This window comes from Pelobates fuscus, chromosome 6, assembly GCF_036172605.1.
Source record: "Pelobates fuscus isolate aPelFus1 chromosome 6, aPelFus1.pri, whole genome shotgun sequence".
Lineage (NCBI taxonomy): Eukaryota > Metazoa > Chordata > Amphibia > Anura > Pelobatidae > Pelobates > Pelobates fuscus.
Window position 1 is genome coordinate 88,330,137 of NC_086322.1, and position 26,321 is coordinate 88,356,457.

The 26,321-nt window shown below is 47.7% G+C and overlaps 4 protein-coding genes across 4 annotated transcripts; 2 read left to right on the forward strand and 2 right to left on the reverse strand.

The window, feature by feature from the left end:
* Positions 1 to 11,261: 11,261 nt before the first annotated feature.
* Positions 11,262 to 26,048, reverse strand: LOC134566070 (uncharacterized). The gene is made up of 4 exons (XM_063425780.1): positions 25,646 to 26,048; positions 24,959 to 25,020; positions 14,014 to 14,223; positions 11,262 to 11,681 (listed from the first exon to the last, which is right to left on the reverse strand). The coding sequence occupies exons 1-4, from the start codon at positions 26,046 to 26,048 to the stop codon at positions 11,262 to 11,264; spliced, it is 1,095 nt and encodes a 364-aa protein (XP_063281850.1).
* LOC134614319 (histone H4) lies at positions 12,398 to 12,709 on the forward strand. Its single transcript, XM_063457970.1, has one exon. The coding sequence runs from the start codon at positions 12,398 to 12,400 to the stop codon at positions 12,707 to 12,709; it is 312 nt and encodes a 103-aa protein (XP_063314040.1).
* On the reverse strand, positions 13,987 to 14,367 carry LOC134614318 (histone H2B 1.1). Its single transcript, XM_063457969.1, has one exon. The coding sequence runs from the start codon at positions 14,365 to 14,367 to the stop codon at positions 13,987 to 13,989; it is 381 nt and encodes a 126-aa protein (XP_063314039.1).
* LOC134614317 (histone H2A type 2-B) lies at positions 14,668 to 15,060 on the forward strand. Its single transcript, XM_063457968.1, has one exon. It carries the CDS (start codon positions 14,668 to 14,670, stop codon positions 15,058 to 15,060), a length of 393 nt encoding a protein of 130 aa, XP_063314038.1.
* Positions 26,049 to 26,321: the final 273 nt, after the last annotated feature.

The following is a 26,321-nucleotide window of genomic DNA, read 5'->3' on the forward strand; positions in this document are numbered from 1 at the left end:
TCCTATGATTATCAACCTCATTTTATATATATATAGTAACATGCTGTGGCTAAATACTGTTATCTCTTGCTTTAATACTGTAATCTCTCGCATTGATACTGTTTCCTCTCGCTTTAATATTGTTATCTCTCGCTTTAATACTGTTATCTCTCGCCTTAATACGGTTATCTCTCGCTTTAATACGGTTATCTCTCGCTTTAATACGGTTGTCTTCTCGACTTAATACTGTCAACGTATAGTAGCTTACATGCAAGGCTGTACTCGGTTGGGACAGGTTAATTATTAAACGTTAGGTTACATGCTAGACAGACATATTATATAATAAAGACCACTGACTACCAATTGTATTGTAGTCAAGGATAGCTATAACAAAATGAGGGTATGTTAGGCTAGGTGATATACAGTGCTCTGCATTAATGTTAGGTACACACAAATATATGTATATTAACAGCCGCATAGTTACTCTTTCAGGAGATGGAATTACCCTTGTGAGTACACTTTTGATGGGCAGTCAGTGGTCGCCTGCCAAGGGACCCCCCTAAATATATCTCGAAGCATTTAAATAAAAGGGGATATAAGGACTGCTATGGTAGTTATAGTCCCGATGTGTGTCATGTTCGTATGGTGGCAGTCCCTGTATGGGCGATCCAGACGAGTGTCTGTCTTAGGCGGGAAAAGAGTCCCTGTTGCCGTGCCGATCATCGTGTACAGTATGGTGGCTGTAGGTGGTTAATCCGCGTTCGTTGGCCCGCATGCAGTGTGGAAGGTAAGGTTAAGTTGTTGTCCCTCTGTAGTGAGGCTAGTGGGGTATGAGGATGTGCTCGCCTGTTCCTGCTTGGCGTCCTTCGGCAGTCCGTCCTTGAGAAGTCAGAAGGGAGGGTGCCTCAGTCAGCCCTCGGGCATGGATAGCTGGGCATGCAGTCTCCGCCATTTTAAAGGTGGACTCTGCGCTCTGTGGTCTCTTGTGAAGGTGCCGCTTCTAGCCGGTGCTGCCCGCAAGTTTATTCTGTGCAGGGGGAGCGGTGTGGGTCGCTTCTGAGCCTCACTGCCGGTTTTGGTGCCAGCATCCTTGGTCTCCGCCATCTTGCACGCTGCGCTTTGGTGCTGGATCCAGGCGGCCCTGCTGCTGCTCCCGGGATGGTCGGGGCATGCGGGGGTGGGGACCGGGATCACCCCCCCGGTCCATGGGGGGGGGGGAACGGGGCCACAGCTCCACGGGTCTGGCTCCTGTCTGAGCACCGATGAGCAGGATAGCGGGGCAGCGACCGTCTGCCCCACTCACCGCCGGAGTAGGCCTCGTTGATGCCAGTGAGGATTCATCCCCCAGGGGACTGAAACCGGTCGGGCCAGCCTCACCCTGGGTCCGGTACTCTCCACCCGATGTGTTTCACTGATTTTTGTCAACTTTTTATGCCAAAATAAACTGATTGCTTGTTCTTCCGTTGTAAATTTCGGGAGCTGGTCTGACATGCGACCATCTCGCTCGGCGGCCTGGCCCTGCCCCCATCATCAAATATTTTAATATGAAAGTCCTCCATATCAACAGTGGAGTGGGCATCTGGGCCCACTGTTTCTTGTGCCCCTCAGGACCAGATATTTTTATGTCGATGTTGTGCTTCCAGTGATGGTACTGTGCGGTTAAGCCTCTGGACCTGTTGGGAGATCTTATCGTTTGTGTATGGGTCACAGTCAGTAGTCCCTCTCGTTCCTCCTCTCGGTATTTAACGTCGCTAATGAGTCGATTCAGGCTGCCTATTTCAGTTTGCTTTCTGCTAGGTCTGCTTTCCTAACCGCTTGTAGATCCTACAGGAGCTTTTCAATGTTCCCTTTAGCGGAGGGTGATGTGGCGGTATACCCTCTCGAGAATGGGTTACTACCGCCTGTGGTCGCCCCTTCCTAGTTGTGCCCAGTCCTAGAGTGATTATAGCTGCAAACCAGTGATTATAGTATTTTGCAGGAAGGCAAGCGTGGTATCACCCAAACACTAGTCGAGACTTAGGGAAGGGTAAACAAGAACTGTTTATTGTAGGAAAGATACAAAGTATTTATGCACAGGCATCGCTGTGTCTGGGAGATAATGGTATCTCCCGGACACAGGAAGCCGAACACACAAAAAACCCAAAACTCACCCAATACAGTAACACAACCCCATGCCATACATCACCAAATAGCTCCTGGTCCCAGCTATAATCCCTGCAAATAGCGGGGCGATCGGATGTACAGAGCCAGAGAAATCATCATATAAAGTCTGGGCTTAACACTCTGTACATTCTCACAAATAGTTCCACTTGGTTTAGGCCTGTAGAGTCAAACTACACGCCTAAACCATGCAGCAACCAATCAGCACTCACAGAGGGGAGGAGTTACAAGCTAAGCCCTTGAGGGCTCGCCGACCAATCGTGATAAATGGCGCAAACAAGTTTGAATGGCAGCTCCTTCTCCTATTGGTTGGCATGGATTTCCCAACCCAAGGTAAGCTTACCCCCAAGGGTACAATTCAGCTCCCATGGAGTTATGAAAAAAATATTGTGCAATAGCGGAATTGACTTCCGCATGGCTGATTCAGGGCAGTTGCCCGATGTGCATGACATAATGGAAGTCAAATTGAGACAGAAATGTTCCATCTAGTGATTTGCTGCCGCATTCACGGCTTGCCAACTACTCGCGATGTAGCCCCGCTTTCTAGTCGCATGTCTCTGCACCCTCATCAAGTGGCTCTGCTGCTCCTTCACAATGTCACTGTCCCATTGTCCACACTGTCACTGTCCCACACTGTCAGACTACTCCCTCTCCCACAATATAACTGCCCCAAGTTGTCACACTGCCCCCTCCATCACATTGTCACTGTCCCATTGCCCACAGTGTCACTGTCCCACTGCCCCACACTGTTAGACTACTCCCTCCCCCACAATGTCACTTACCCAAGCTGTCACACTGCCGCCTCCAAACACACACTGTCCCCTCCACCACAATGTCACAGGCCCCAAGCTGTCGCACTGCCAACTCCCAACATACACTGTCACGCTGCCCCCTCCACCACAATGTCACTGCCGCAAGCTGTCACACTGCCACTCCCAACACACACTGTCCCCTACACCACAATGTCACTGCCCCACTCCTACAATGTCATTGTCCCACACTGTCACACTGCCTCACACTGTCATTGCCCCACACTATCAGACTACTCCCTCCCCCACAATGGCACTGCCCCAAGTTGTCACACTACCCCCTCACACACACTGTCACACTACACCCTCCACATACTGTCACTGCCTCCCTCGGCCCCACACCCCACTACCTCAACCCTATAACCCCCAGCCCTCCACACAGCACCCCATGGCTACCACAGTAGAGCCACATCGCACCAACCCTCGCTGTTTACCCTTGTAAACAGCCCAGGCATTACAGGAACAACTGCCCCCAGCAAATCCGGATGGAGTGGAACTGACCCCCATCTAACCAGCCCTGAGCCGGAGCCCACTGTGAAGAGGGAAACCGTTACGGGGGTGGTCCAGGCGCAACCCAGGAAATTTGGCCAGTGCTTCATGAGATGGCCCCGGTACAAGCTGTGGAGGACAGCCATGCCGAGCATAGGCAAGTTGTCAAAATAAATGGCAAGGAGGCTCAGGGGCTAAGACACACGAGGGGCACTCTGACCCTAGTACAGCCGCACCAGGTTAGCACCACGGCAAATACCGGCCGGACTGTGGCTGGTAGAGTCGCCGGCGGAGCCATCAATACACAGAGGTCGGCATCATGCAAGACTTACCGGCAGAGGTGTGAATACATACACACACACACACACACACACAGATTTCTGAATGCACACAGGCGTTGCTGAATGCACACAGGCTGATTTATACACGTACACACAGACTGCTGAGTCCATACACACAGACATACAGACATACAGACTGCTGAGTCCATACACACACACACAGACATACAGACTGCTGAGTACAGACACAGACTGCTGAGTCCATATACACACACAGACTGCTGAGTCCATACACAGACACACACACACACAGACTGCTGAGTCCATACACAGACACACACACACACATACTGCTGATTCCATACACACACACAGACTGCTGAGTCCATACACACACACACAGACATACAGACTGCTGAGTCCATACACACACACACAGACATACAGACTGCTGAGTACAGACACAGACTGCTGAGTCCATATACACACACAGACTGCTGAGTCCATACACAGACACACACACACAGACTGCTGAGTCCATACACAGACACACACACACACACACACACTGCTGATTCCATACACACACACAGACTGCTGAGTCCACACACACACACACACATACACAGACTGCTGAGTCCATACACCCACAGACTGCTGAGTCCATACACCCACAGACTGCTGAATCCATACACACGCACAGACTGCTGAGTCCATACACCCACAGACACACAGGCTGCTGAGTCCATACACAGGCAGAGACTGCTGAGTCCATAAACACACACACACACACACACAGATTGTTGAGTCTTTACACACATACAGACTGCTGAGTTCATACACACACACAGACTGCTGAGTCCATACACACACACACAAACACACACACACAGACTGCTGAGTCCTTACACACACACAGACTGCTGAGTAGGACTGCCATCAGAAATTTTAGGGCCCCTGACACAGATCAAGATCTGGGCCCCCGGGGCCAGCACCAAGTCCGCCCACAAGGATGAAGTGTGTGTGTATAGTGGATGTAGAATGTGTGTCATGGATGCAGTGTGTATAGTGGATGTAGAATGTGTGTAGTGGATGCGGTATTTGTGTCATGGATGCAGTGTGTATAGTGGATGCAGTATGTGTGTCATGGATGCAGTGTGTATAGTGGATGCAGATTGTACATTTAGTGTAATGTATGTAATGTTTGTATGCATGCATTAGATGCAGAGTGTGTGTGTAGTGAATGTAGGTGTGTATAGTGAATGCAGAGTGTGTGTTTTTGTAGTGGATGTAGTGTGTATAGTGAATGTAGTGTGTATAGTGAATGTAGTGTGTTTGTAGTGAGTGCAAAGTGTGTTTAGTAAATGTAAAATGCAACTAGTGAGTGCAACGTGTGTATAGTGAATGCAGTGTGTGTGTGTTTGTGTGTAGTGCAAAGTGTGTTTAATGAATGTAGTGTGTGTGTGTGTGTAGTACCGAGCGTGTTTAGTAAATGTAGTGTGTAGTGAGTGAAATGTGTGTGTATAGTGAATGTAGTGTGTGTGTGTGTAGTGCAAAGTGTGCTTAGTGAATGTAGTGCAAAGTGTGTTTAGTGAATGTAGTGTGTGTGTAGGGCAGAGTGTGTTTAGTGAATGTAGTGTGAGTATGTGTAGTGCAGAATGTGTTTAGTGAATGTAGTGTGTGTAGTGCAAAATGTGTATAGTGAATGTAGTGTGTGTGTGTAGAGCAAAATGTGTATAGTGAATGTAGTGTGTAGCGCAAAGTGTGTTTAGTGAATGTAGTGTGTGTGTAGTGCGCAGTGTGTTTAGTAAATGTAGTGTTTGTAGTGAGTGCAGAGTGTGTTTAGTGAATGTAGTGTATGTGTAGTGCAGAGTATGTTTAGTGAATGTAGTGTGTGTGTGTGTGTGTAGTGCAGAGTGTGTTTAGTGAATGTAGTGTGTGTGTAGTGCAGAGTGTGTTTAGTGAACCTAGTATATGTGTGTGTGTAGTATTTTTTTTATTTGTGTGTGTATATTTCAATTTTATTCCCCCCTCCCTGGTTCTTACCATGCCAGGGAGGGGGGAGATCGCATTCCCTGTTGGTCCAGTGGCATGGTGGAGGGTGCCAGCCGCGGTACATTGAAGAGGGGGCCCAGCAACACACACTGTCTTCCTTTCCAGCTCCCCTCTGACTAACTCTCGCGAGACAGGCCTGCGTGCTGTGCGCTCTGGCGGCCGCAGGAAAGTTAGACAGAGAGCAGCTGGAAAGGAGGACAGAGTGTGCTGCTTTGCCCCCCTCTGCAATGTACAGGTAGCAGGGCGCCCTCTGTGCACGTATATATAGCGAAAATCGCTAGATATATATATGTGCACATAATGAATGTGGGGCTCGGGCCCCCCAGGACCGCCGGGCCCATGACAACCGTTATGGTTGTCATGCCCTGATGGCGGCCCTGCTGCTGAGTCCAAACACACACACACACACACACACACACACACACAGACTGATGAGTCCATACACAGACTGCTGAGTCCATACACACATACACACACACACAGACTGATGAGTCCATACACAGACTGCTGAGTCCACACACACACACACACACACACACACAGACTGCTGAGTCCATACACACACACACACAGACTGCTGAGTCCATACACACACACACACACACACACAGACTGCTGAGTCTATACACACACACACAGACTGCTGAGTCCATACACACACACACACACACAGACTGCTGAGTCCATACACAGACACACACACACACACACACAGACGGCTGAGTCCATACACACACACACACAGACTGCTGAGTCCATACACACACACACACACACACAGACTGATGAGTCCATACACACACAGACTGCTGAGTCCATACACACACACACAGACTGATGAGTCCATACACACACACACACACACACACAGAGACTGCTGAGTCCATACACACACACACACGCACACACACAGACTGCTGAGTCCATATACACACGCACACACACAGACTGCTGAGTCCATACACACACACACACACAGACTGCTGAGCCCACACACACACACACACACAGACTGCTGAGTCCATACACACACACACAAGCTTCCTCACTAGCAGAGACACACACACACCTGAGCACATCAAGCCTACCTGTTGCTGGGGGTCAGACACTCAGACATCTTCTGGCCTTTGCAGAGCAGCAGCATGGGCTGCTGCTTAACGGCAGGGGCGGGGCTTATTTTCGGGAAGTGGGGCTTCATTTGGGGCGCGGCCTGTGCCGGGGAGCCTGTCAGTGCTCCCTCCGGCCACAGACAGCCCCCAGCACCGCTCCAGCTCCTCTCTCCTGCATACCCTCGGGCTGTCACACACTGTTACAGCCCGAGGGAATCGAATTTAAACACATGGACAGCAGGTTGCTGGCATTTGAGGGGGCCCAAGGGGGGGCACAGCATGATGTAGGGGGGGGGCATGCCCACCCCCAGCGACACCACTGTAGCCTGTTGCGGCTAAGGCTTTCTTCAGCGCGGCCAGTGACACACCTCCGAAACTCAAGAAGTATGAACGCAGTCACTGAGTGCTATATCCACATGATCCCACTTGCTTGCCCGCATGGCTTTCACGTTCCCCTGTGGGGCATCGCCCTACCTGCTCCTAAAGGAGCCATAATCACTAGCCGGGGAAGCTGGCCAGGCATGAGGCTCCTGGATCCTCCCTGGACAGTGATTATGGCTCCTTCAGGAGCAGGTAGGGCGTTCCCCTGCAGGGGAACCTGAAAACTATGCAGGCATTCAAGTGGTCACATGTGGGTATGACGCCCTTTCTACCCATTTGCCGGCGAAACACCTCCCCTCCCTGAGTGCCAATTGGTGCAAATTGGTTCATGGCCTTTCTCCTGATTGGCCATCACGTGGTTGAGATGCAAAGTTTGAATCCACCGGACAAAATCAAGTGATTCTGTGGAGCTATTTTCGGGTATGTACAGAGTCTCAAGCCCAGACTTTGTACGATGATTTCTCGGGCTCTGCACATCCGATAGCTCCGCTATTTGCAGGGATCATAGCTGAGACCAGGCGCTATTGTATGGCATGTAGGGTTGTGTTACTGTACAGTGTGTATTTTTGTGGTTTTGGTGTGTTCGGCTTCCTGTGTCTTGAGATACCATTATCTCCGAGAGACAGCGACGCTTGGGCGGGCTTATGTTTTCATGTTGCTAGGGGTCTGTGCATAAAGACTGTGTATCTTGCCTGAAATAAACAGGGTTTTTTTCGCCCTTCACTAGGTCTCGAATAGTGTTTGGGTGATACCACGATTGCCCTTCTGCAAGCGGCTATAATCACTGGCTAGCAGCTCTAATCCCTCTAGGGCTGGGCACAACATGGAAGGAGCGACCACAGGCAGTAGTAACCCATCCTCGAGAGTATACCGCTACACCACTCTCAACAACATTCAGACGTCTATGAGGCAGGTGTTTGTTAATACCCCAAAAGAGGCGTTTTTTGACGGGGTTTGTCAGCAACGGGGCCGTGCCACCGGCTGCTTTTGGTCTTCAAGCTCCTGAAATATTGTGCAATCACCTTCGTTATTATTATTGTTAAGGGTTCCTAGGCTATTGTCGCCGTTCTGTACAATGGCATGGGCAGTTCCCTCTTTCTACTGCCAATACCTCTCCCTATACAACCAAACATTCTGCAAGCACTCCCTGCTGCTCTATAGCATTGTCTTCCTACCTTTGAGTCATCAGAAATAATCTTATGTCCAAGATGCATTATCTTGCCCTTATCCACATTCAATGTCAGTTGCCACAACTTTGACCATTTTTCTAGTTTACCTATACCATTTGCCATTTTGCTTATCCCTCCTGGAACATTAACCCTGTTACATATCTTAGTAGTGTCAGCAAAAAGATATATCTTCTGCAATATCACTAATAAAAATATTAAAGAGAATGGGTCCAGGTACAGATCCCTGAGGTACCCAACTGGTGACAAGCCCATGCTCGAATATACTCCATTAACTACAACCCTCTGTTGCCTGTCACTCAGCCACTGCCTTGCCCATTCAACAATATTGGAATCCAAACTTCAAGATTTCAGTTTATGGACAAGCCTTCTATGTGCAACAGTGTCAAAATCCTTACTGAAATCTAGGTAAGCAATGTCTACTGCACCACCCTGATCTATTAATTTAGTAACCCAATACACGTTCTATTTCCTAGTTCCCTCTGTACGGCCTGACCACCTGGTTTCTGACGTGCTTACTCCACACTCCAGGTACGGTCTGCCTTACGTTGCTGCCTCATACCTCCCCTACGTTTTTGTTACATGTTTTCCCCAGGTACGTCCTGTCTCGCACTTCGCCCCCCACCTAGTCTAGATGTGGCTGGCTGTCAGAGTCTTAGGTGTCCAATAGAGGTTATCTCCCCCTGGCTTTCTTAGCCTTAGGTTAGTGGTCCCGCGACGCCAACACCCATCCTCATACTCGGAGGTACTACGCCCCTCGGGCCAAATCATAGTTAGTTGCCTCGCATGTGGCATAGAGAGGGCCTACCCTGTCACTCCCATTCTGTCTTATGCTTTACTGGTCACCGAGAGGCTGACACCCCGCCACAACGTTCAGTGGCCACGAAATCCCCTCGCGTCAACGCATAGATAGAGTCTCTCAAGCCGCTTGGCATCTAGCAGGGCCTCACCTGTCACCAACTTAGTTTTAATTGTTTCGCCGCCTTGCGGCACTAGCAAGCTGGCCAGCTCACACTGGTCCTACACTTACTCTGGTCCTTTTTCTTGCTCTGATTTCTCGCTTCTTTCTTTTAGCATGGATCAAGTACCGGAAGGTGGCGAACACTTGTTACTGCCCGACACTCCGGCCAGGTCTGGTACTCCATCTCGCAGGGGAGATTCTGCCACGCCTGCCTCCTTCGGTTCCTGGTTGATTCTTCACCTCATGACAGATTTTCGGAAATGTCAGCTCCCGTTCCCTGCATACACTAGGAAGACCGAACTGTTCTCCATTTTAGATGCTGGACCTTTCTGATGTTTTCACTCCGACCATGTAAGTAAACTCCCATTTACCTGGCTTTCTACGGTCTTCTTAGACCCCGTGAACTTACCACTACTACCATAACCAACCTACAATAATGCCTCAGGAGGTCTCACCTAGTTAATTTGGGAGACTATTATGTACTTACACTTCCTCACACTCGAACTACACATACTCTGTTCATACCACAACCACTACAGAACCTAGACATATTTTTCATACTATGTCCATGTAAGTCATGCTCTTCCTGTTGTTGATTGTAATAAATTCTAGTCTGTATCTTTTTGGCCCTCTTTATTTACAGGCCTACTGCTACGTCGGTTCCGGCACACCTCAACCAACTTTTCCTCTTCTTACACATTGCTCTCCTTACACTCTTGCCTCTGCCTTTTTATGCCCCTACCACAAATGTGAAGGCTTGGCCTGCAGTTGTGGGATGGGCATGGTCCCCTATTTAAGCTCACTACTCACCTCCACCTGTCCCGTTCGTTTCTTAGTGTTGCTTGACCCCACCCTCCTCTCCCTTTTATACTTTTCTCTATTCATTACTTGGTAGGCCCTCTTTATTTACAGGTCTACTGCTACGTTCCCCGCACACCTCAACCGACTTTTCCTCTTCTTACACATTGCTACACAGTCATACTCTCCTTACACTCTTGCCTGGGCCTTTTTATGCCCCTACCACAAGTATAAAACGAACAAGGGAACGTTGGAAAGTATAATACTGAAACTTAAATAAAATAAATAAAAAAATTTAAAAAAATATATACAAAATTAGGTTTCTAATAAACATGTTTTCCTGGTAGGATAATCAAAATCAAATACACATTCACCTTATCAGTGGCTGGAATGGCACACAGTAACATAGTATCAAATTGTAACAAGTATGCCATACCTTCAAAAACAAAAGAAACAAAGGATCTATTAAAGCATATGCCGACAAATCTTTTAAAGATTTTCCCGTGTGGTTTTCAAAATGAACGTAGGAAGTTGGAAAGCAGAATACTGAAATTGACATTGAAAATAAAAAAATAAAAAGCGATTTAGGTTCTTATAAACTTGGTAAGATTCTTCGTTTTTTCCTGCTTTCATTATTTATACATTTTCTGATGCACATTTAAACAGCTACGAATCTCTCAAAAATGTTAGGATTCTGACTGAAACTGGGAATTGGGGTGGGTGGAGAGAGAGAAAATGATTATCTAGCTCCAAGGAGAAAAAAAAAAAGCAATATACATATATAAATCATAGAAAATGGGATGAATGGTTCTGTTTTTAGGTATAATTATTTCCAAGTGTTTGTATTATTGTTAATGTACTTTATTATGCCTCACAGCAGGACCTGTTTGCTAGTAAAGTGCAGGAGATTAGCCAATAGAAATAAAGAACATAGTCCTGGATAATAAAGGGTGCGGGAGGAAGGGATTGACAAGCTCGTTTGGTTGAAGACATAGTGGCTCTGAAAAGAGCCTTTGGTTGGAGAAATGAAGAGATTGGTCAGGAGAATGGCATTAAGCGCGCTCTCCTCTAATCCTGCGAGCCAGCTGGATGTCTTTGGGCATGATGGTCACTCTCTTGGCGTGGATGGCACACAGGTTGGTATCCTCGAAGAGGCCAACCAGGTAAGCCTCGCTAGCCTCTTGCAAGGCCATGACAGCAGAGCTCTGGAAGCGCAGGTCGGTTTTGAAGTCCTGGGCGATCTCACGGACCAGGCGCTGGAAGGGCAGTTTGCGGATCAGCAGCTCAGTGGATTTCTGATAGCGACGGATTTCCCGAAGAGCTACCGTGCCAGGGCGGTAACGGTGAGGTTTCTTGACACCACCGGTAGCGGGAGCGCTTTTCCTGGCAGCCTTGGTGGCCAGCTGCTTCCTGGGAGCCTTCCCTCCGGTGGATTTACGGGCTGTCTGCTTAGTACGAGCCATTCTGTCAAACTGAGCGTCTCACCTACCACAAGGTTATCAGGAGCTATGGCTAGAAAGCCGCGAGCCCGAGTTCTTTATAGATGAAAGATGGATATGATTGGACACAATGTACCACGCCCCTAACTCTGATAGGAGAGAGACGCTGCCACTTGGAGACAAAAGTGTAGATTGAAATACTGAGCACAACGCATGCTCTTTCAATGTTACACTGCCATCTAGTGGCCATGTATAGGTACTGCGTTTATTGATTAATTACATAATTCGATCCAGAACTAAGAGATACTATGTGTAATACATACAATCAGTGTAAAAATTAAAAGATTATAATTATGTCTTTAGCTAAATAATTTATCGAGACATATTTACTTTTAATCTCTTTACCTGCATTCCGTGCTATTACAGGATTTGTCTATTATGTATGAAGCAAAGGGAAGGAAAATGAAACATTTTATCAGTAAATGCAGTCTGCACTGAATACTTGCCGGAGCTGCAAATTCGAATACGGTAGAAACCTTTCCCGCTGGCGTTTTTTTTTCTCTAGTTCAAAAATGACTATTCAGCAAATCACCGCAAAGCACAACCTCCTGCATCAGCCAATCAACGACAAGAGCCGCCCAGTGACGGTTTGATTTGTCTATCAGTTCCCCACTCGGTCGTCTCAAGAGACATATAAGAGAAGGCAGCCGTGTTGGGAGCATTCATTGTTCCACTTGTCTCAGCTCAGAATGTCTGGTCGCGGTAAAGGAGGGAAAGGGCTCGGTAAAGGTGGTGCCAAGCGGCACAGGAAGGTGCTCCGTGATAACATCCAGGGGATCACTAAACCGGCTATCCGCCGTTTGGCTCGCAGAGGAGGTGTCAAGCGAATCTCCGGCCTCATTTACGAGGAGACTCGAGGAGTGCTGAAAGTCTTCCTGGAGAACGTTATCCGCGATGCCGTCACATACACCGAGCACGCCAAGAGGAAGACGGTCACCGCCATGGACGTGGTGTACGCGCTGAAACGCCAGGGCCGCACTCTCTACGGTTTCGGAGGTTAAACGTTTCGGCTGATGTTCGATAATTCATTCAAACCAAAGGCTCTTTTCAGAGCCGCCCACTCCTTCCCTCATAAGGCTATAATTCCACCAGGATGGCTCGGCTGTCTCAATGCTCCCTACAACATATTGGAGAACGAGAAATTACAGAGTAGCCTTCCGGTAACACAAACTCCAATGTGTTTCCTATCCATATAATGTTGCCTTATGTTTCCCCGAATATCCTGCTTCGTTTTCTGTTTGAATGCAATGCTCTCATAAAACATGAAATAAGGGCATTGGAGGCTGAGAGGGTTAAAGTCTTCCTTGTTAGTAAGACTAGAATCCTCTCTGCACTAAACTGCAGTCAGTATGTGATCTAAAACGGCCGGAGAGAAAAGCTGCTGTGATCGAAGCAGCCATTCCCGCTTTTTATATGGAAAACATGCTGCATACTGACTTTATACACCTCGAAACAGACCTAAAACTAGACATTCTATACTGTGATAATTATAGTTTGAGGAATCATTAGAATTCTCTAAGCATCACAGTCCATACAAATTATATGGCAGTCGTTTCCACCTGAGTATGAAAGGGTTAAACTATATGCATTTTATCATCACAAAATACTGCTTAATGAAACTGCAATCAGTATGTGGCCAGGAAATGGCGGGAGAGGAAAGTGGAAGAACAAAAAGCTGCTGTGACAGAGCCAGCAGGGGGACTATATCGTGCAGGATTTAAACTTCGCCATTTTGTAACCGACTTTCCCGCTTTAAAAACGCCATGCAGAGAACGCTGAATGTATAAATTTGGTAATAAATACATTATAAGAGGGAAACAGACCCACCAAACTCCTAATTTTAATTTATAAAGTATTCATTGAGATTGATATTGCTGGTTTGATCCATGATATGTATTAAACAAAAAGTAACCATTGCAATCTGTATACACGAGATGGCAGCATTGTATAATTTGTGAGAGAGGAGTGTGAATGGAAACACGTTTCATGTGTAAGCTAGATTGATACATTATAATAGTTTCAGGCTGTTGTATCTTTTAGTATACTTTATAACCAGCAGAATAAATGTTACACTATAGGTTCTGCCATTGAGAGTGTTTTACAATTTATTTTAGCTTGAAGAAGATTTCAAAATTGAAATAGTGTAACGCGACAATCGATTACTTTTTACATTTCGCACATAGAGAATACTCTCGTAATATAGTCACAGCTCTCTCGTGGATTGTGTGGGTGGCTCTTAGAAGAGCCTTTGTGTTATTAGAGTTTGGGTGACGGGTCTTTACTTGGCGCTGGTGTACTTGGTCACTGCCTTGGTGCCCTCAGACACGGCGTGTTTGGCCAGCTCTCCGGGCAGTAAGAGCCGTACAGCGGTCTGGATCTCCCGGGAGGTGATGGTGGAGCGCTTGTTATAGTGAGCCAGACGGGAGGCTTCCCCTGCGATGCGCTCGAAGATATCATTGACAAAGGAGTTCATGATCCCCATGGCCTTGGAGGAGATACCGGTGTCGGGGTGGACCTGTTTCAGCACCTTGTACACGTAGATGGCATAGCTCTCCTTCCTGCTCTTTCTGCGCTTCTTCCCATCCTTCTTCTGGGTCTTGGTCACGGCTTTTTTAGAGCCCTTCTTGGGTGCGGGAGCGGACTTGGCTGGTTCAGGCATGATGATCAGAGAAATCTTACGAAATTTCCAACAGAATAAGGAACACGTTCCCCAGCTGCTCTATATATAGAAGCCCTGGCAGTAAAGCCTGACCTGTGTGCATTTTCTATTGGTTCGTTCAGTAAGAGCATTGAGCATGGAACGCGGTAACCTACAGCGATTGGTTACTTTCTGAGTCGGACGCTGATTGGTGGCTTTAAAATGCAACCAATTAGATTAGAGCTCGCGGTATCTGAGATGGTATAAATAGCCGTGCAGGGGGCGCCAAGGTCTAGACGATAATTCGATTTCGTTTTGAAAATGTCAGGAAGAGGCAAACAGGGCGGCAAAGTCAGGGCTAAAGCCAAGACCCGATCATCCAGAGCAGGTCTGCAGTTCCCAGTCGGCCGTGTCCACAGGCTGCTCAGAAAGGGCAATTATGCCGAGCGGGTTGGAGCCGGAGCTCCGGTCTATCTGGCTGCAGTGCTGGAGTATCTGACCGCCGAGATCCTGGAACTGGCTGGGAATGCAGCCCGAGACAACAAGAAGACCCGCATCATCCCCCGCCATCTGCAGCTCGCTGTGCGCAACGACGAGGAGCTCAACAAACTGCTCGGAGGGGTCACCATAGCCCAGGGTGGGGTATTGCCCAATATCCAGGCTGTTTTACTGCCCAAGAAAACCGACAGCCACAAGCCAGCCAAGAGCAAGTAACGCCACTGTCCCTCAGCTCCCAAACTTACACAAAGGCTCTTTTAAGAGCCACCCACAATCCCCAGAAAGAGCTCACACTGATATATGACTGTATGGAGGTGATCACTGTCTTGCTACATTCTTATACGGTTATTCACTACAGTGACACGTCAAAGGGAATTTAGTATTTAAGGGTCTAATACCTCTTTTTTACAGTCTCTGTAATTCGGCTAACGAACTAAGTGATGCTTTTCAAATTTCCATTAAAACACACCTAGCGGACTTTCCCTTTCTAACCATTGCTATTACTACTTGTTATACACTGGGGAGTCTTTAGTGAAACACAAGAAATCGATCAAAAGCGGATTAATAGTTAAGTCACTATTGTGAACAATAGGAAAGTGCTGCATATCATTATAAGGTGGAAGGAAGTAAAGACTCCAATCCATCCCGATTTTCACACATCGGTAGATTCAATTAAACTTGAGATCTTTTGGGGTTTTTTTGCCTCAATTTTATAATTCAGGTTTTAGTGAATGAGCATGCCTCTCTTTCTACTGGTAATGCAAAAGAGGGCGGCAAATTCCAATTTCAAGTGACTTCCAATCATGCCACAAAAAAAAAAAATCTCAATTCCAAAGCCAGTCAGATTTCTCCTAGGTGGGATTTAGTCACACCATATGGCCATGTGGGGGTCCTCTCCTGCTTCAAAATAAGCCAGTATGCCATACGGTGTAACTAAATTCCGTATTGCCAAGATAGGTCTAAGTAAGTAGTATTGTAAGATTTCATGCTGTATTTTGGGATGTGCTCTCCTTCACATGTACAAACCTTTTGGAAATGTATTACTGTTCTGCTTTAATTGTACTACGTTGTTTATTTTGTTTTCCATATTTCTAAACACTAAAAATATAGATGAACCAAAAACCCTCTCCCCTCCCCCTTTAAAAAAAAATAAATAAATATATATTTATTCTTGATGTGGTATCATTCAAGTAAGACACATAAAGTCATAGCTTTCCCATATTTTGTAAATTCTAGTAGGCTTAAATTTGTATACTTTCATATCACTAGAAATGAGGCAAATCTAATCAACATGAGGTTGAGGGTCAATCATCAAAGCCTGGGCCTCCTCCCTATTTTCTTCTCCCTTGCACAGTGGGTCAGCTAACTGCCTCCATCCACACATCAGGACATGCATGCACACATTCACACGGCAAGGGATTTTATATACCACTCGAGATAATATTCTCAAAGCCAAGCGACTTTTTCTAAAAATGGTTTTCACTGAGACCTCATTGTGGGGCTGGACTATTCACGGTCCACAGACCCAACCCATGGGCAGCCTAGATTTCCTTTAAAACAGCCTTCTGTCCTCTAGGTAAGCCCACTGGTGCAAAATGGTAGAGGAGGGGTAGTCTCAATTAGGGTCACTACAGGCCACCTTTCCCACACCTGGCTTACACACAGGTTCCCTCGCCCACAGGCCATCATTCCCAGCTATTTAAATACCCTCCCTCTCACAGGAAAAGTACAACATTAACTTTCACAAGGTAAGTACAAAAGAAAAAATGCATTACTGTAAAACCAAAAATAAAAGCAGGTTGTGTCAAATAGACAGTGTGTCTGGGAAAACAAACAGCCCCAATGCAACCCATATGCCAGGCCGGGTGGTTTATAGAGGGTCTTGGCTCTTCTCCTCACCACCTCGTCTCAGACTGATTACGGCTTTGGGTGGATCTACATTCACCCTCGATAGTCGTAGAGGCGTCAATTGAAGGGTGCAAGTGACTCTCCAGCCGACAGTGTTGACACAGAATCTCCTTGAGGCACCCACCACCAGAGTACCTGCATCTTCGCCACTCCATCAGGACGGAGAATGGCAAATCATCAAATATTTTATTTATTTTTTAAATTCTTTATTTTTGTTGAGGCATGTGATTATGGGGGTACAGAAAAAAGAGAGGGAGACGTTCAAGAGTTGTACAGGATGGGGTCGTCATAACATATTGACAAAGTCTCCTATGATTATCAACCTCATTTTATATATATATAGTAACATGCTGTGGCTAAATACTGTTATCTCTTGCTTTAATACTGTAATCTCTCGCATTGATACTGTTTCCTCTCGCTTTAATATTGTTATCTCTCGCTTTAATACTGTTATCTCTCGCCTTAATACGGTTATCTCTTGCTTTAATACGGTTATCTCTCGCTTTAATACGGTTGTCTTCTCGACTTAATACTGTCAACGTATAGTAGCTTACATGCAAGGCTGTACTCGGTTGGGACAGGTTAATTATTAAACGTTAGGTTACATGCTAGACAGACATATTATATAATAAAGACCACTGACTACCAATTGTATTGTAGTCAAGGATAGCTATAACAAAATGAGGGTATGTTAGGCTAGGTGATATACAGTGCTCCGCATTAATGTTAGGTACACACAAATATATGTATATTAACAGCCGCATAGTTACTCTTTCAGGAGATGGAATTACCCTTGTGAGTACACTTTTGATGGGCAGTCAGTGGTCGCCTGCCAAGGGACCCCCCTAAATATATCTCGAAGCATTTAAATAAAAGGGGATATAAGGACTGCTATGGTAGTTATAGTCCCGATGTGTGTCATGTTCGTATGGTGGCAGTCCCTGTATGGACGATCCAGACGAGTGTCTGTCTTAGGCGGGAAAAGAGTCCCTGTTGCCGTGCCGATCATCGTGTACAGTATGGTGGCTGTAGGTGGTTAATCCGCGTTCGTTGGCCCGCATGCAGTGTGGAAGGTAAGGTTAAGTTGTTGTCCCTCTGTAGTGAGGCTAGTGGGGTATGAGGATGTGCTCGCCTGTTCCTGCTTGGCGTCCTTCGGCAGTCCGTCCTTGAGAAGTCAGAAGGGAGGGTGCCTCAGTCAGCCCTCGGGCATGGATAGCTGGGCATGCAGTCTCCGCCATTTTAAAGGTGGACTCTGTGCTCTGTGGTCTCTTGTGAAGGTGCCGCTTCTAGCCGGTGCTGCCCGCAAGTTTATTCTGTGCAGGGGGAGCGGTGTGGGTCGCTTCTGAGCCTCACTGCCGGTTTTGGTGCCAGCATCCTTGGTCTCCGCCATCTTGCACGCTGCGCTTTGGTGCTGGATCCAGGCGGCCCTGCTGCTGCTCCCGGGATGGTCGGGGCATGCGGGGGTGGGGACCGGGATCACCCCCCCAGTCCATGGGGGGGGGGGGAACGGGGCCACAGCTCCACGGGTCTGGCTCCTGTCTGAGCACCGATGAGCAGGATAGCGGGGCAGCGACCGTCTGCCCCACTCACCGCCGGAGTAGGCCTCGTTGATGCCAGTGAGGATTCATCCCCCAGGGGACTGAAACCGGTCGGGCCAGCCTCACCCTGGGTCCGGTACTCTCCACCCGATGTGTTTCACTGATTTTTGTCAACTTTTTATGCCAAAATAAACTGATTGCTTGTTCTTCCGTTGTAAATTTCGGGAGCTGGTCTGACATGCGACCATCTCGCTCGGCGGCCTGGCCCTGCCCCCATCATCAAATATTTTAATATGAAAGTCCTCCATATCAACAGTGGAGTGGGCATCTGGGCCCACTGTTTCTTGTGCCCCTCAGGACCAGATATTTTTATGTCGATGTTGTGCTTCCAGTGATGGTACTGTGCGGTTAAGCCTCTGGACCTGTTGGGAGATCTTATCGTTTGTGTATGGGTCACAGTCAGTAGTCCCTCTCGTTCCTCCTCTCGGTATTTAACGTCGCTAATGAGTCGATTCAGGCTGCCTATTTCAGTTTGCTTTCTGCTAGGTCTGCTTTCCTAACCGCTTGTAGATCCTACAGGAGCTTTTCAATGTTCCCTTTAGCGGAGGGTGATGTGGCGGTATACCCTCTCGAGAATGGGTTACTACCGCCTGTGGTCGCCCCTTCCTAGTTGTGCCCAGTCCTAGAGTGATTATAGCTGCAAACCAGTGATTATAGTATTTTGCAGGAAGGCAAGCGTGGTATCACCCAAACACTAGTCGAGACTTAGGGAAGGGTAAACAAGAACTGTTTATTGTAGGAAAGATACAAAGTATTTATGCACAGGCATCGCTGTGTCTGGGAGATAATGGTATCTCCCGGACACAGGAAGCCGAACACACAAAAAACCCAAAACTCACCCAATACAGTAACACAACCCCATGCCATACATCACCAAATAGCTCCTGGTCCCAGCTATAATCCCTGCAAATAGCGGGGCGATCGGATGTACAGAGCCAGAGAAATCATCATATAAAGTCTGGGCTTAACACTCTGTACATTCTCACAAATAGTTCCACTTGGTTTAGGCCTGTAGAGTCAAACTACACGCCTAAACCATGCAGCAACCAATCAGCACTCACAGAGGGGAGGAGTTACAAGCTAAGCCCTTGAGGGCTCGCCGACCAATCGTGATAAATGGCGCAAACAAGTTTGAATGGCAGCTCCTTCTCCTATTGGTTGGCATGGATTTCCCAACCCAAGGTAAGCTTACCCCCAAGGGTACAATTCAGCTCCCATGGAGTTATGAAAAAAATATTGTGCAATAGCGGAATTGACTTCCGCATGGCTGATTCAGGGCAGTTGCCCGATGTGCATGACATAATGGAAGTCAAATTGAGACAGAAATGTTCCATCTAGTGATTTGCTGCCGCATTCACGGCTTGCCAACTACTCGCGATGTAGCCCCGCTTTCTAGTCGCATGTCTCTGCACCCTCATCAAGTGGCTCTGCTGCTCCTTCACAATGTCACTGTCCCATTGTCCACACTGTCACTGTCCCACACTGTCAGACTACTCCCTCTCCCACAATATAACTGCCCCAAGTTGTCACACTGCCCCCTCCATCACATTGTCACTGTCCCATTGCCCACAGTGTCACTGTCCCACTGCCCCACACTGTTAGACTACTCCCTCCCCCACAATGTCACTTACCCAAGCTGTCACACTGCCGCCTCCAAACACACACTGTCCCCTCCACCACAATGTCACAGGCCCCAAGCTGTCGCACTGCCAACTCCCAACATACACTGTCACGCTGCCCCCTCCACCACAATGTCACTGCCGCAAGCTGTCACACTGCCACTCCCAACACACACTGTCCCCTACACCACAATGTCACTGCCCCACTCCTACAATGTCATTGTCCCACACTGTCACACTGCCTCACACTGTCATTGCCCCACACTATCAGACTACTCCCTCCCCCACAATGGCACTGCCCCAAGTTGTCACACTACCCCCTCACACACACTGTCACACTACACCCTCCACATACTGTCACTGCCTCCCTCGGCCCCACACCCCACTACCTCAACCCTATAACCCCCAGCCCTCCACACAGCACCCCATGGCTACCACAGTAGAGCCACATCGCACCAACCCTCGCTGTTTACCCTTGTAAACAGCCCAGGCATTACAGGAACAACTGCCCCCAGCAAATCCGGATGGAGTGGAACTGACCCCCATCTAACCAGCCCTGAGCCGGAGCCCACTGTGAAGAGGGAAACCGTTACGGGGGTGGTCCAGGCGCAACCCAGGAAATTTGGCCAGTGCTTCATGAGATGGCCCCGGTACAAGCTGTGGAGGACAGCCATGCCGAGCATAGGCAAGTTGTCAAAATAAATGGCAAGGAGGCTCAGGGGCTAAGAGACACGAGGGGCACTCTGACCCTAGTACAGCCGCACCAGGTTAGCACCACGGCAAATACCGGCCGGACTGTGGCTGGTAGAGTCGCCGGCGGAGCCATCAATACACAGAGGTCGGCATCATGCAAGACTTACCGGCAGAGGTGTGAATACATACACACACACACACACACACACAGATTTCTGAATGCACACAGGCGTTGCTGAATGCACACAGGCTGATTTATACACGTACACACAGACTGCTGAGTCCATACACACAGACATACAGACATACAGACTGCTGAGTCCATACACACACACACAGACATACAGACTGCTGAGTACAGACACAGACTGCTGAGTCCATATACACACACAGACTGCTGAGTCCATACACAGACACACACACACACAGACTGCTGAGTCCATACACAGACACACACACACACACACACATACTGCTGATTCCATACACACACACAGACTGCTGAGTCCATACACACACACACAAGCTTCCTCACTAGCAGAGACACACACACACCTGAGCACATCAAGCCTACCTGTTGCTGGGGGTCAGACACTCAGACATCTTCTGGCCTTTGCAGATCAGCAGCATGGGCTGCTGCTTAACGGCAGGGGCGGGGCTTATTTTCGGGAAGTGGGGCTTCATTTGGGGCGCGGCCTGTGCCGGGGAGCCTGTCAGTGCTCCCTCCGGCCACAGACAGCCCCCAGCACCGCTCCAGCTCCTCTCTCCTGCATACCCTCGGGCTGTCACACACTGTTACAGCCCGAGGGAATCGAATTTAAACACATGGACAGCAGGTTGCTGGCATTTGAGGGGGCCCAAGGGGGGGCACAGCATGATGTAGGGGGGGGGCATGCCCACCCCCAGCGACACCACTGTAGCCTGTTGCGGCTAAGGCTTTCTTCAGCGCGGCCAGTGACACACCTCCGAAACTCAAGAAGTATGAACGCAGTCACTGAGTGCTATATCCACATGATCCCACTTGCTTGCCCGCATGGCTTTCACGTTCCCCTGTAGGGCATCGCCCTACCTGCTCCTAAAGGAGCCATAATCACTAGCCGGGGAAGCTGGCCAGGCATGAGGCTCCTGGATCCTCCCTGGACAGTGATTATGGCTCCTTCAGGAGCAGGTAGGGCGTTCCCCTGCAGGGGAACCTGAAAACTATGCAGGCATTCAAGTGGTCACATGTGGGTATGGCGCCCTTTCTACCCATTTGCCGGCGAAACACCTCCCCTCCCTGAGTGCCAATTGGTGCAAATTGGTTCATGGCCTTTCTCCTGATTGGCCATCACGTGGTTGAGATGCAAAGTTTGAATCCACCGGACAAAATCAAGTGATTCTGTGGAGCTATTTTCGGGTATGTACAGAGTCTCAAGCCCAGACTTTGTACGATGATTTCTCGGGCTCTGCACATCCGATAGCTCCGCTATTTGCAGGGATCATAGCTGAGACCAGGCGCTATTGTATGGCATGTAGGGTTGTGTTACTGTACAGTGTGTATTTTTGTGGTTTTGGTGTGTTCGGCTTCCTGTGTCTTGAGATACCATTATCTCCGAGAGACAGCGACGCTTGGGCGGGCTTATGTTTTCATGTTGCTAGGGGTCTGTGCATAAAGACTGTGTATCTTGCCTGAAATAAACAGGGTTTTTTTCGCCCTTCACTAGGTCTCGAATAGTGTTTGGGTGATACCACGATTGCCCTTCTGCAAGCGGCTATAATCACTGGCTAGCAGCTCTAATCCCTCTAGGGCTGGGCACAACATGGAAGGAGCGACCACAGGCAGTAGTAACCCATCCTCGAGAGTATACCGCTACACCACTCTCAACAACATTCAGACGTCTATGAGGCAGGTGTTTGTTAATACCCCAAAAGAGGCGTTTTTTGACGGGGTTTGTCAGCAACGGGGCCGTGCCACCGGCTGCTTTTGGTCTTCAAGCTCCTGAAATATTGTGCAATCACCTTCGTTATTATTATTGTTAAGGGTTCCTAGGCTATTGTCGCCGTTCTGTACAATGGCATGGGCAGTTCCCTCTTTCTACTGCCAATACCTCTCCCTATACAACCAAACATTCTGCAAGCACTCCCTGCTGCTCTATAGCATTGTCTTCCTACCTTTGAGTCATCAGAAATAATCTTATGTCCAAGATGCATTATCTTGCCCTTATCCACATTCAATGTCAGTTGCCACAACTTTGACCATTTTTCTAGTTTACCTATACCATTTGCCATTTTGCTTATCCCTCCTGGAACATTAACCCTGTTACATATCTTAGTAGTGTCAGCAAAAAGATATATCTTCTGCAATATCACTAATAAAAATATTAAAGAGAATGGGTCCAGGTACAGATCCCTGAGGTACCCAACTGGTGACAAGCCCATGCTCGAATATACTCCATTAACTACAACCCTCTGTTGCCTGTCACTCAGCCACTGCCTTGCCCATTCAACAATATTGGAATCCAAACTTCAAGATTTCAGTTTATGGACAAGCCTTCTATGTGCAACAGTGTCAAAATCCTTACTGAAATCTAGGTAAGCAATGTCTACTGCACCACCCTGATCTATTAATTTAGTAACCCAATACACGTTCTATTTCCTAGTTCCCTCTGTACGGCCTGACCACCTGGTTTCTGACGTGCTTACTCCACACTCCAGGTACGGTCTGCCTTACGTTGCTGCCTCATACCTCCCCTACGTTTTTGTTACATGTTTTCCCCAGGTACGTCCTGTCTCGCACTTCGCCCCCCACCTAGTCTAGATGTGGCTGGCTGTCAGAGTCTTAGGTGTCCAATAGAGGTTATCTCCCCCTGGCTTTCTTAGCCTTAGGTTAGTGGTCCCGCGACGCCAACACCCATCCTCATACTCGGAGGTACTACGCCCCTCGGGCCAAATCATAGTTAGTTGCCTCGCATGTGGCATAGAGAGGGCCTACCCTGTCACTCCCATTCTGTCTTATGCTTTACTGGTCACCGAGAGGCTGACACCCCGCCACAACGTTCAGTGGCCACGAAATCCCCTCGCGTCAACGCATAGATAGAGTCTCTCAAGCCGCTTGGCATCTAGCAGGGCCTCACCTGTCACCAACTTAGTTTTAATTGTTTCGCCGCCTTGCGGCACTAGCAAGCTGGCCAGCTCACACTGGTCCTACACTTACTCTGGTCCTTTTTCTTGCTCTGATTTCTCGCTTCTTTCTTTTAGCATGGATCAAGTACCGGAAGGTGGCGAACACTTGTTACTGCCCGACACTCCGGCCAGGTCTGGTACTCCATCTCGCAGGGGAGATTCTGCCACGCCTGCCTCCTTCGGTTCCTGGTTGATTCTTCACCTCATGACAGATTTTCGGAAATGTCAGCTCCCGTTCCCTGCATACACTAGGAAGACCGAACTGTTCTCCATTTTAGATGCTGGACCTTTCTGATGTTTTCACTCCGACCATGTAAGTAAACTCCCATTTACCTGGCTTTCTACGGTCTTCTTAGACCCCGTGAACTTACCACTACTACCATAACCAACCTACAATAATGCCTCAGGAGGTCTCACCTAGTTAATTTGGGAGACTATTATGTACTTACACTTCCTCACACTCGAACTACACATACTCTGTTCATACCACAACCACTACAGAACCTAGACATATTTTTCATACTATGTCCATGTAAGTCATGCTCTTCCTGTTGTTGATTGTAATAAATTCTAGTCTGTATCTTTTTGGCCCTCTTTATTTACAGGCCTACTGCTACGTCGGTTCCGGCACACCTCAACCAACTTTTCCTCTTCTTACACATTGCTCTCCTTACACTCTTGCCTCTGCCTTTTTATGCCCCTACCACAAATGTGAAGGCTTGGCCTGCAGTTGTGGGATGGGCATGGTCCCCTATTTAAGCTCACTACTCACCTCCACCTGTCCCGTTCGTTTCTTAGTGTTGCTTGACCCCACCCTCCTCTCCCTTTTATACTTTTCTCTATTCATTACTTGGTAGGCCCTCTTTATTTACAGGTCTACTGCTACGTTCCCCGCACACCTCAACCGACTTTTCCTCTTCTTACACATTGCTACACAGTCATACTCTCCTTACACTCTTGCCTGGGCCTTTTTATGCCCCTACCACAAGTATAAAACGAACAAGGGAACGTTGGAAAGTATAATACTGAAACTTAAATAAAATAAATAAAAAAAATTAAAAAAATATATACAAAATTAGGTTTCTAATAAACATGTTTTCCTGGTAGGATAATCAAAATCAAATACACATTCACCTTATCAGTGGCTGGAATGGCACACAGTAACATAGTATCAAATTGTAACAAGTATGCCATACCTTCAAAAACAAAAGAAACAAAGGATCTATTAAAGCATATGCCGACAAATCTTTTAAAGATTTTCCCGTGTGGTTTTCAAAATGAACGTAGGAAGTTGGAAAGCAGAATACTGAAATTGACATTGAAAATAAAAAAATAAAAAGCGATTTAGGTTCTTATAAACTTGGTAAGATTCTTCGTTTTTTCCTGCTTTCATTATTTATACATTTTCTGATGCACATTTAAACAGCTACGAATCTCTCAAAAATGTTAGGATTCTGACTGAAACTGGGAATTGGGGTGGGTGGAGAGAGAGAAAATGATTATCTAGCTCCAAGGAGAAAAAAAAAAAAGCAATATACATATATAAATCATAGAAAATGGGATGAATGGTTCTGTTTTTAGGTATAATTATTTCCAAGTGTTTGTATTATTGTTAATGTACTTTATTATGCCTCACAGCAGGACCTGTTTGCTAGTAAAGTGCAGGAGATTAGCCAATAGAAATAAAGAACATAGTCCTGGATAATAAAGGGTGCGGGAGGAAGGGATTGACAAGCTCGTTTGGTTGAAGACATAGTGGCTCTGAAAAGAGCCTTTGGTTGGAGAAATGAAGAGATTGGTCAGGAGAATGGCATTAAGCGCGCTCTCCTCTAATCCTGCGAGCCAGCTGGATGTCTTTGGGCATGATGGTCACTCTCTTGGCGTGGATGGCACACAGGTTGGTATCCTCGAAGAGGCCAACCAGGTAAGCCTCGCTAGCCTCTTGCAAGGCCATGACAGCAGAGCTCTGGAAGCGCAGGTCGGTTTTGAAGTCCTGGGCGATCTCACGGACCAGGCGCTGGAAGGGCAGTTTGCGGATCAGCAGCTCAGTGGATTTCTGATAGCGACGGATTTCCCGAAGAGCTACCGTGCCAGGGCGGTAACGGTGAGGTTTCTTGACACCACCGGTAGCGGGAGCGCTTTTCCTGGCAGCCTTGGTGGCCAGCTGCTTCCTGGGAGCCTTCCCTCCGGTGGATTTACGGGCTGTCTGCTTAGTACGGGCCATTCTGTCAAACTGAGCGTCTCACCTACCACAAGGTTATCAGGAGCTATGGCTAGAAAGCCGCGAGCCCGAGTTCTTTATAGATGAAAGATGGATATGATTGGACACAATGTACCACGCCCCTAACTCTGATAGGAGAGAGACGCTGCCACTTGGAGACAAAAGTGTAGATTGAAATACTGAGCACAACGCATGCTCTTTCAATGTTACACTGCCATCTAGTGGCCATGTATAGGTACTGCGTTTATTGATTAATTACATAATTCGATCCAGAAC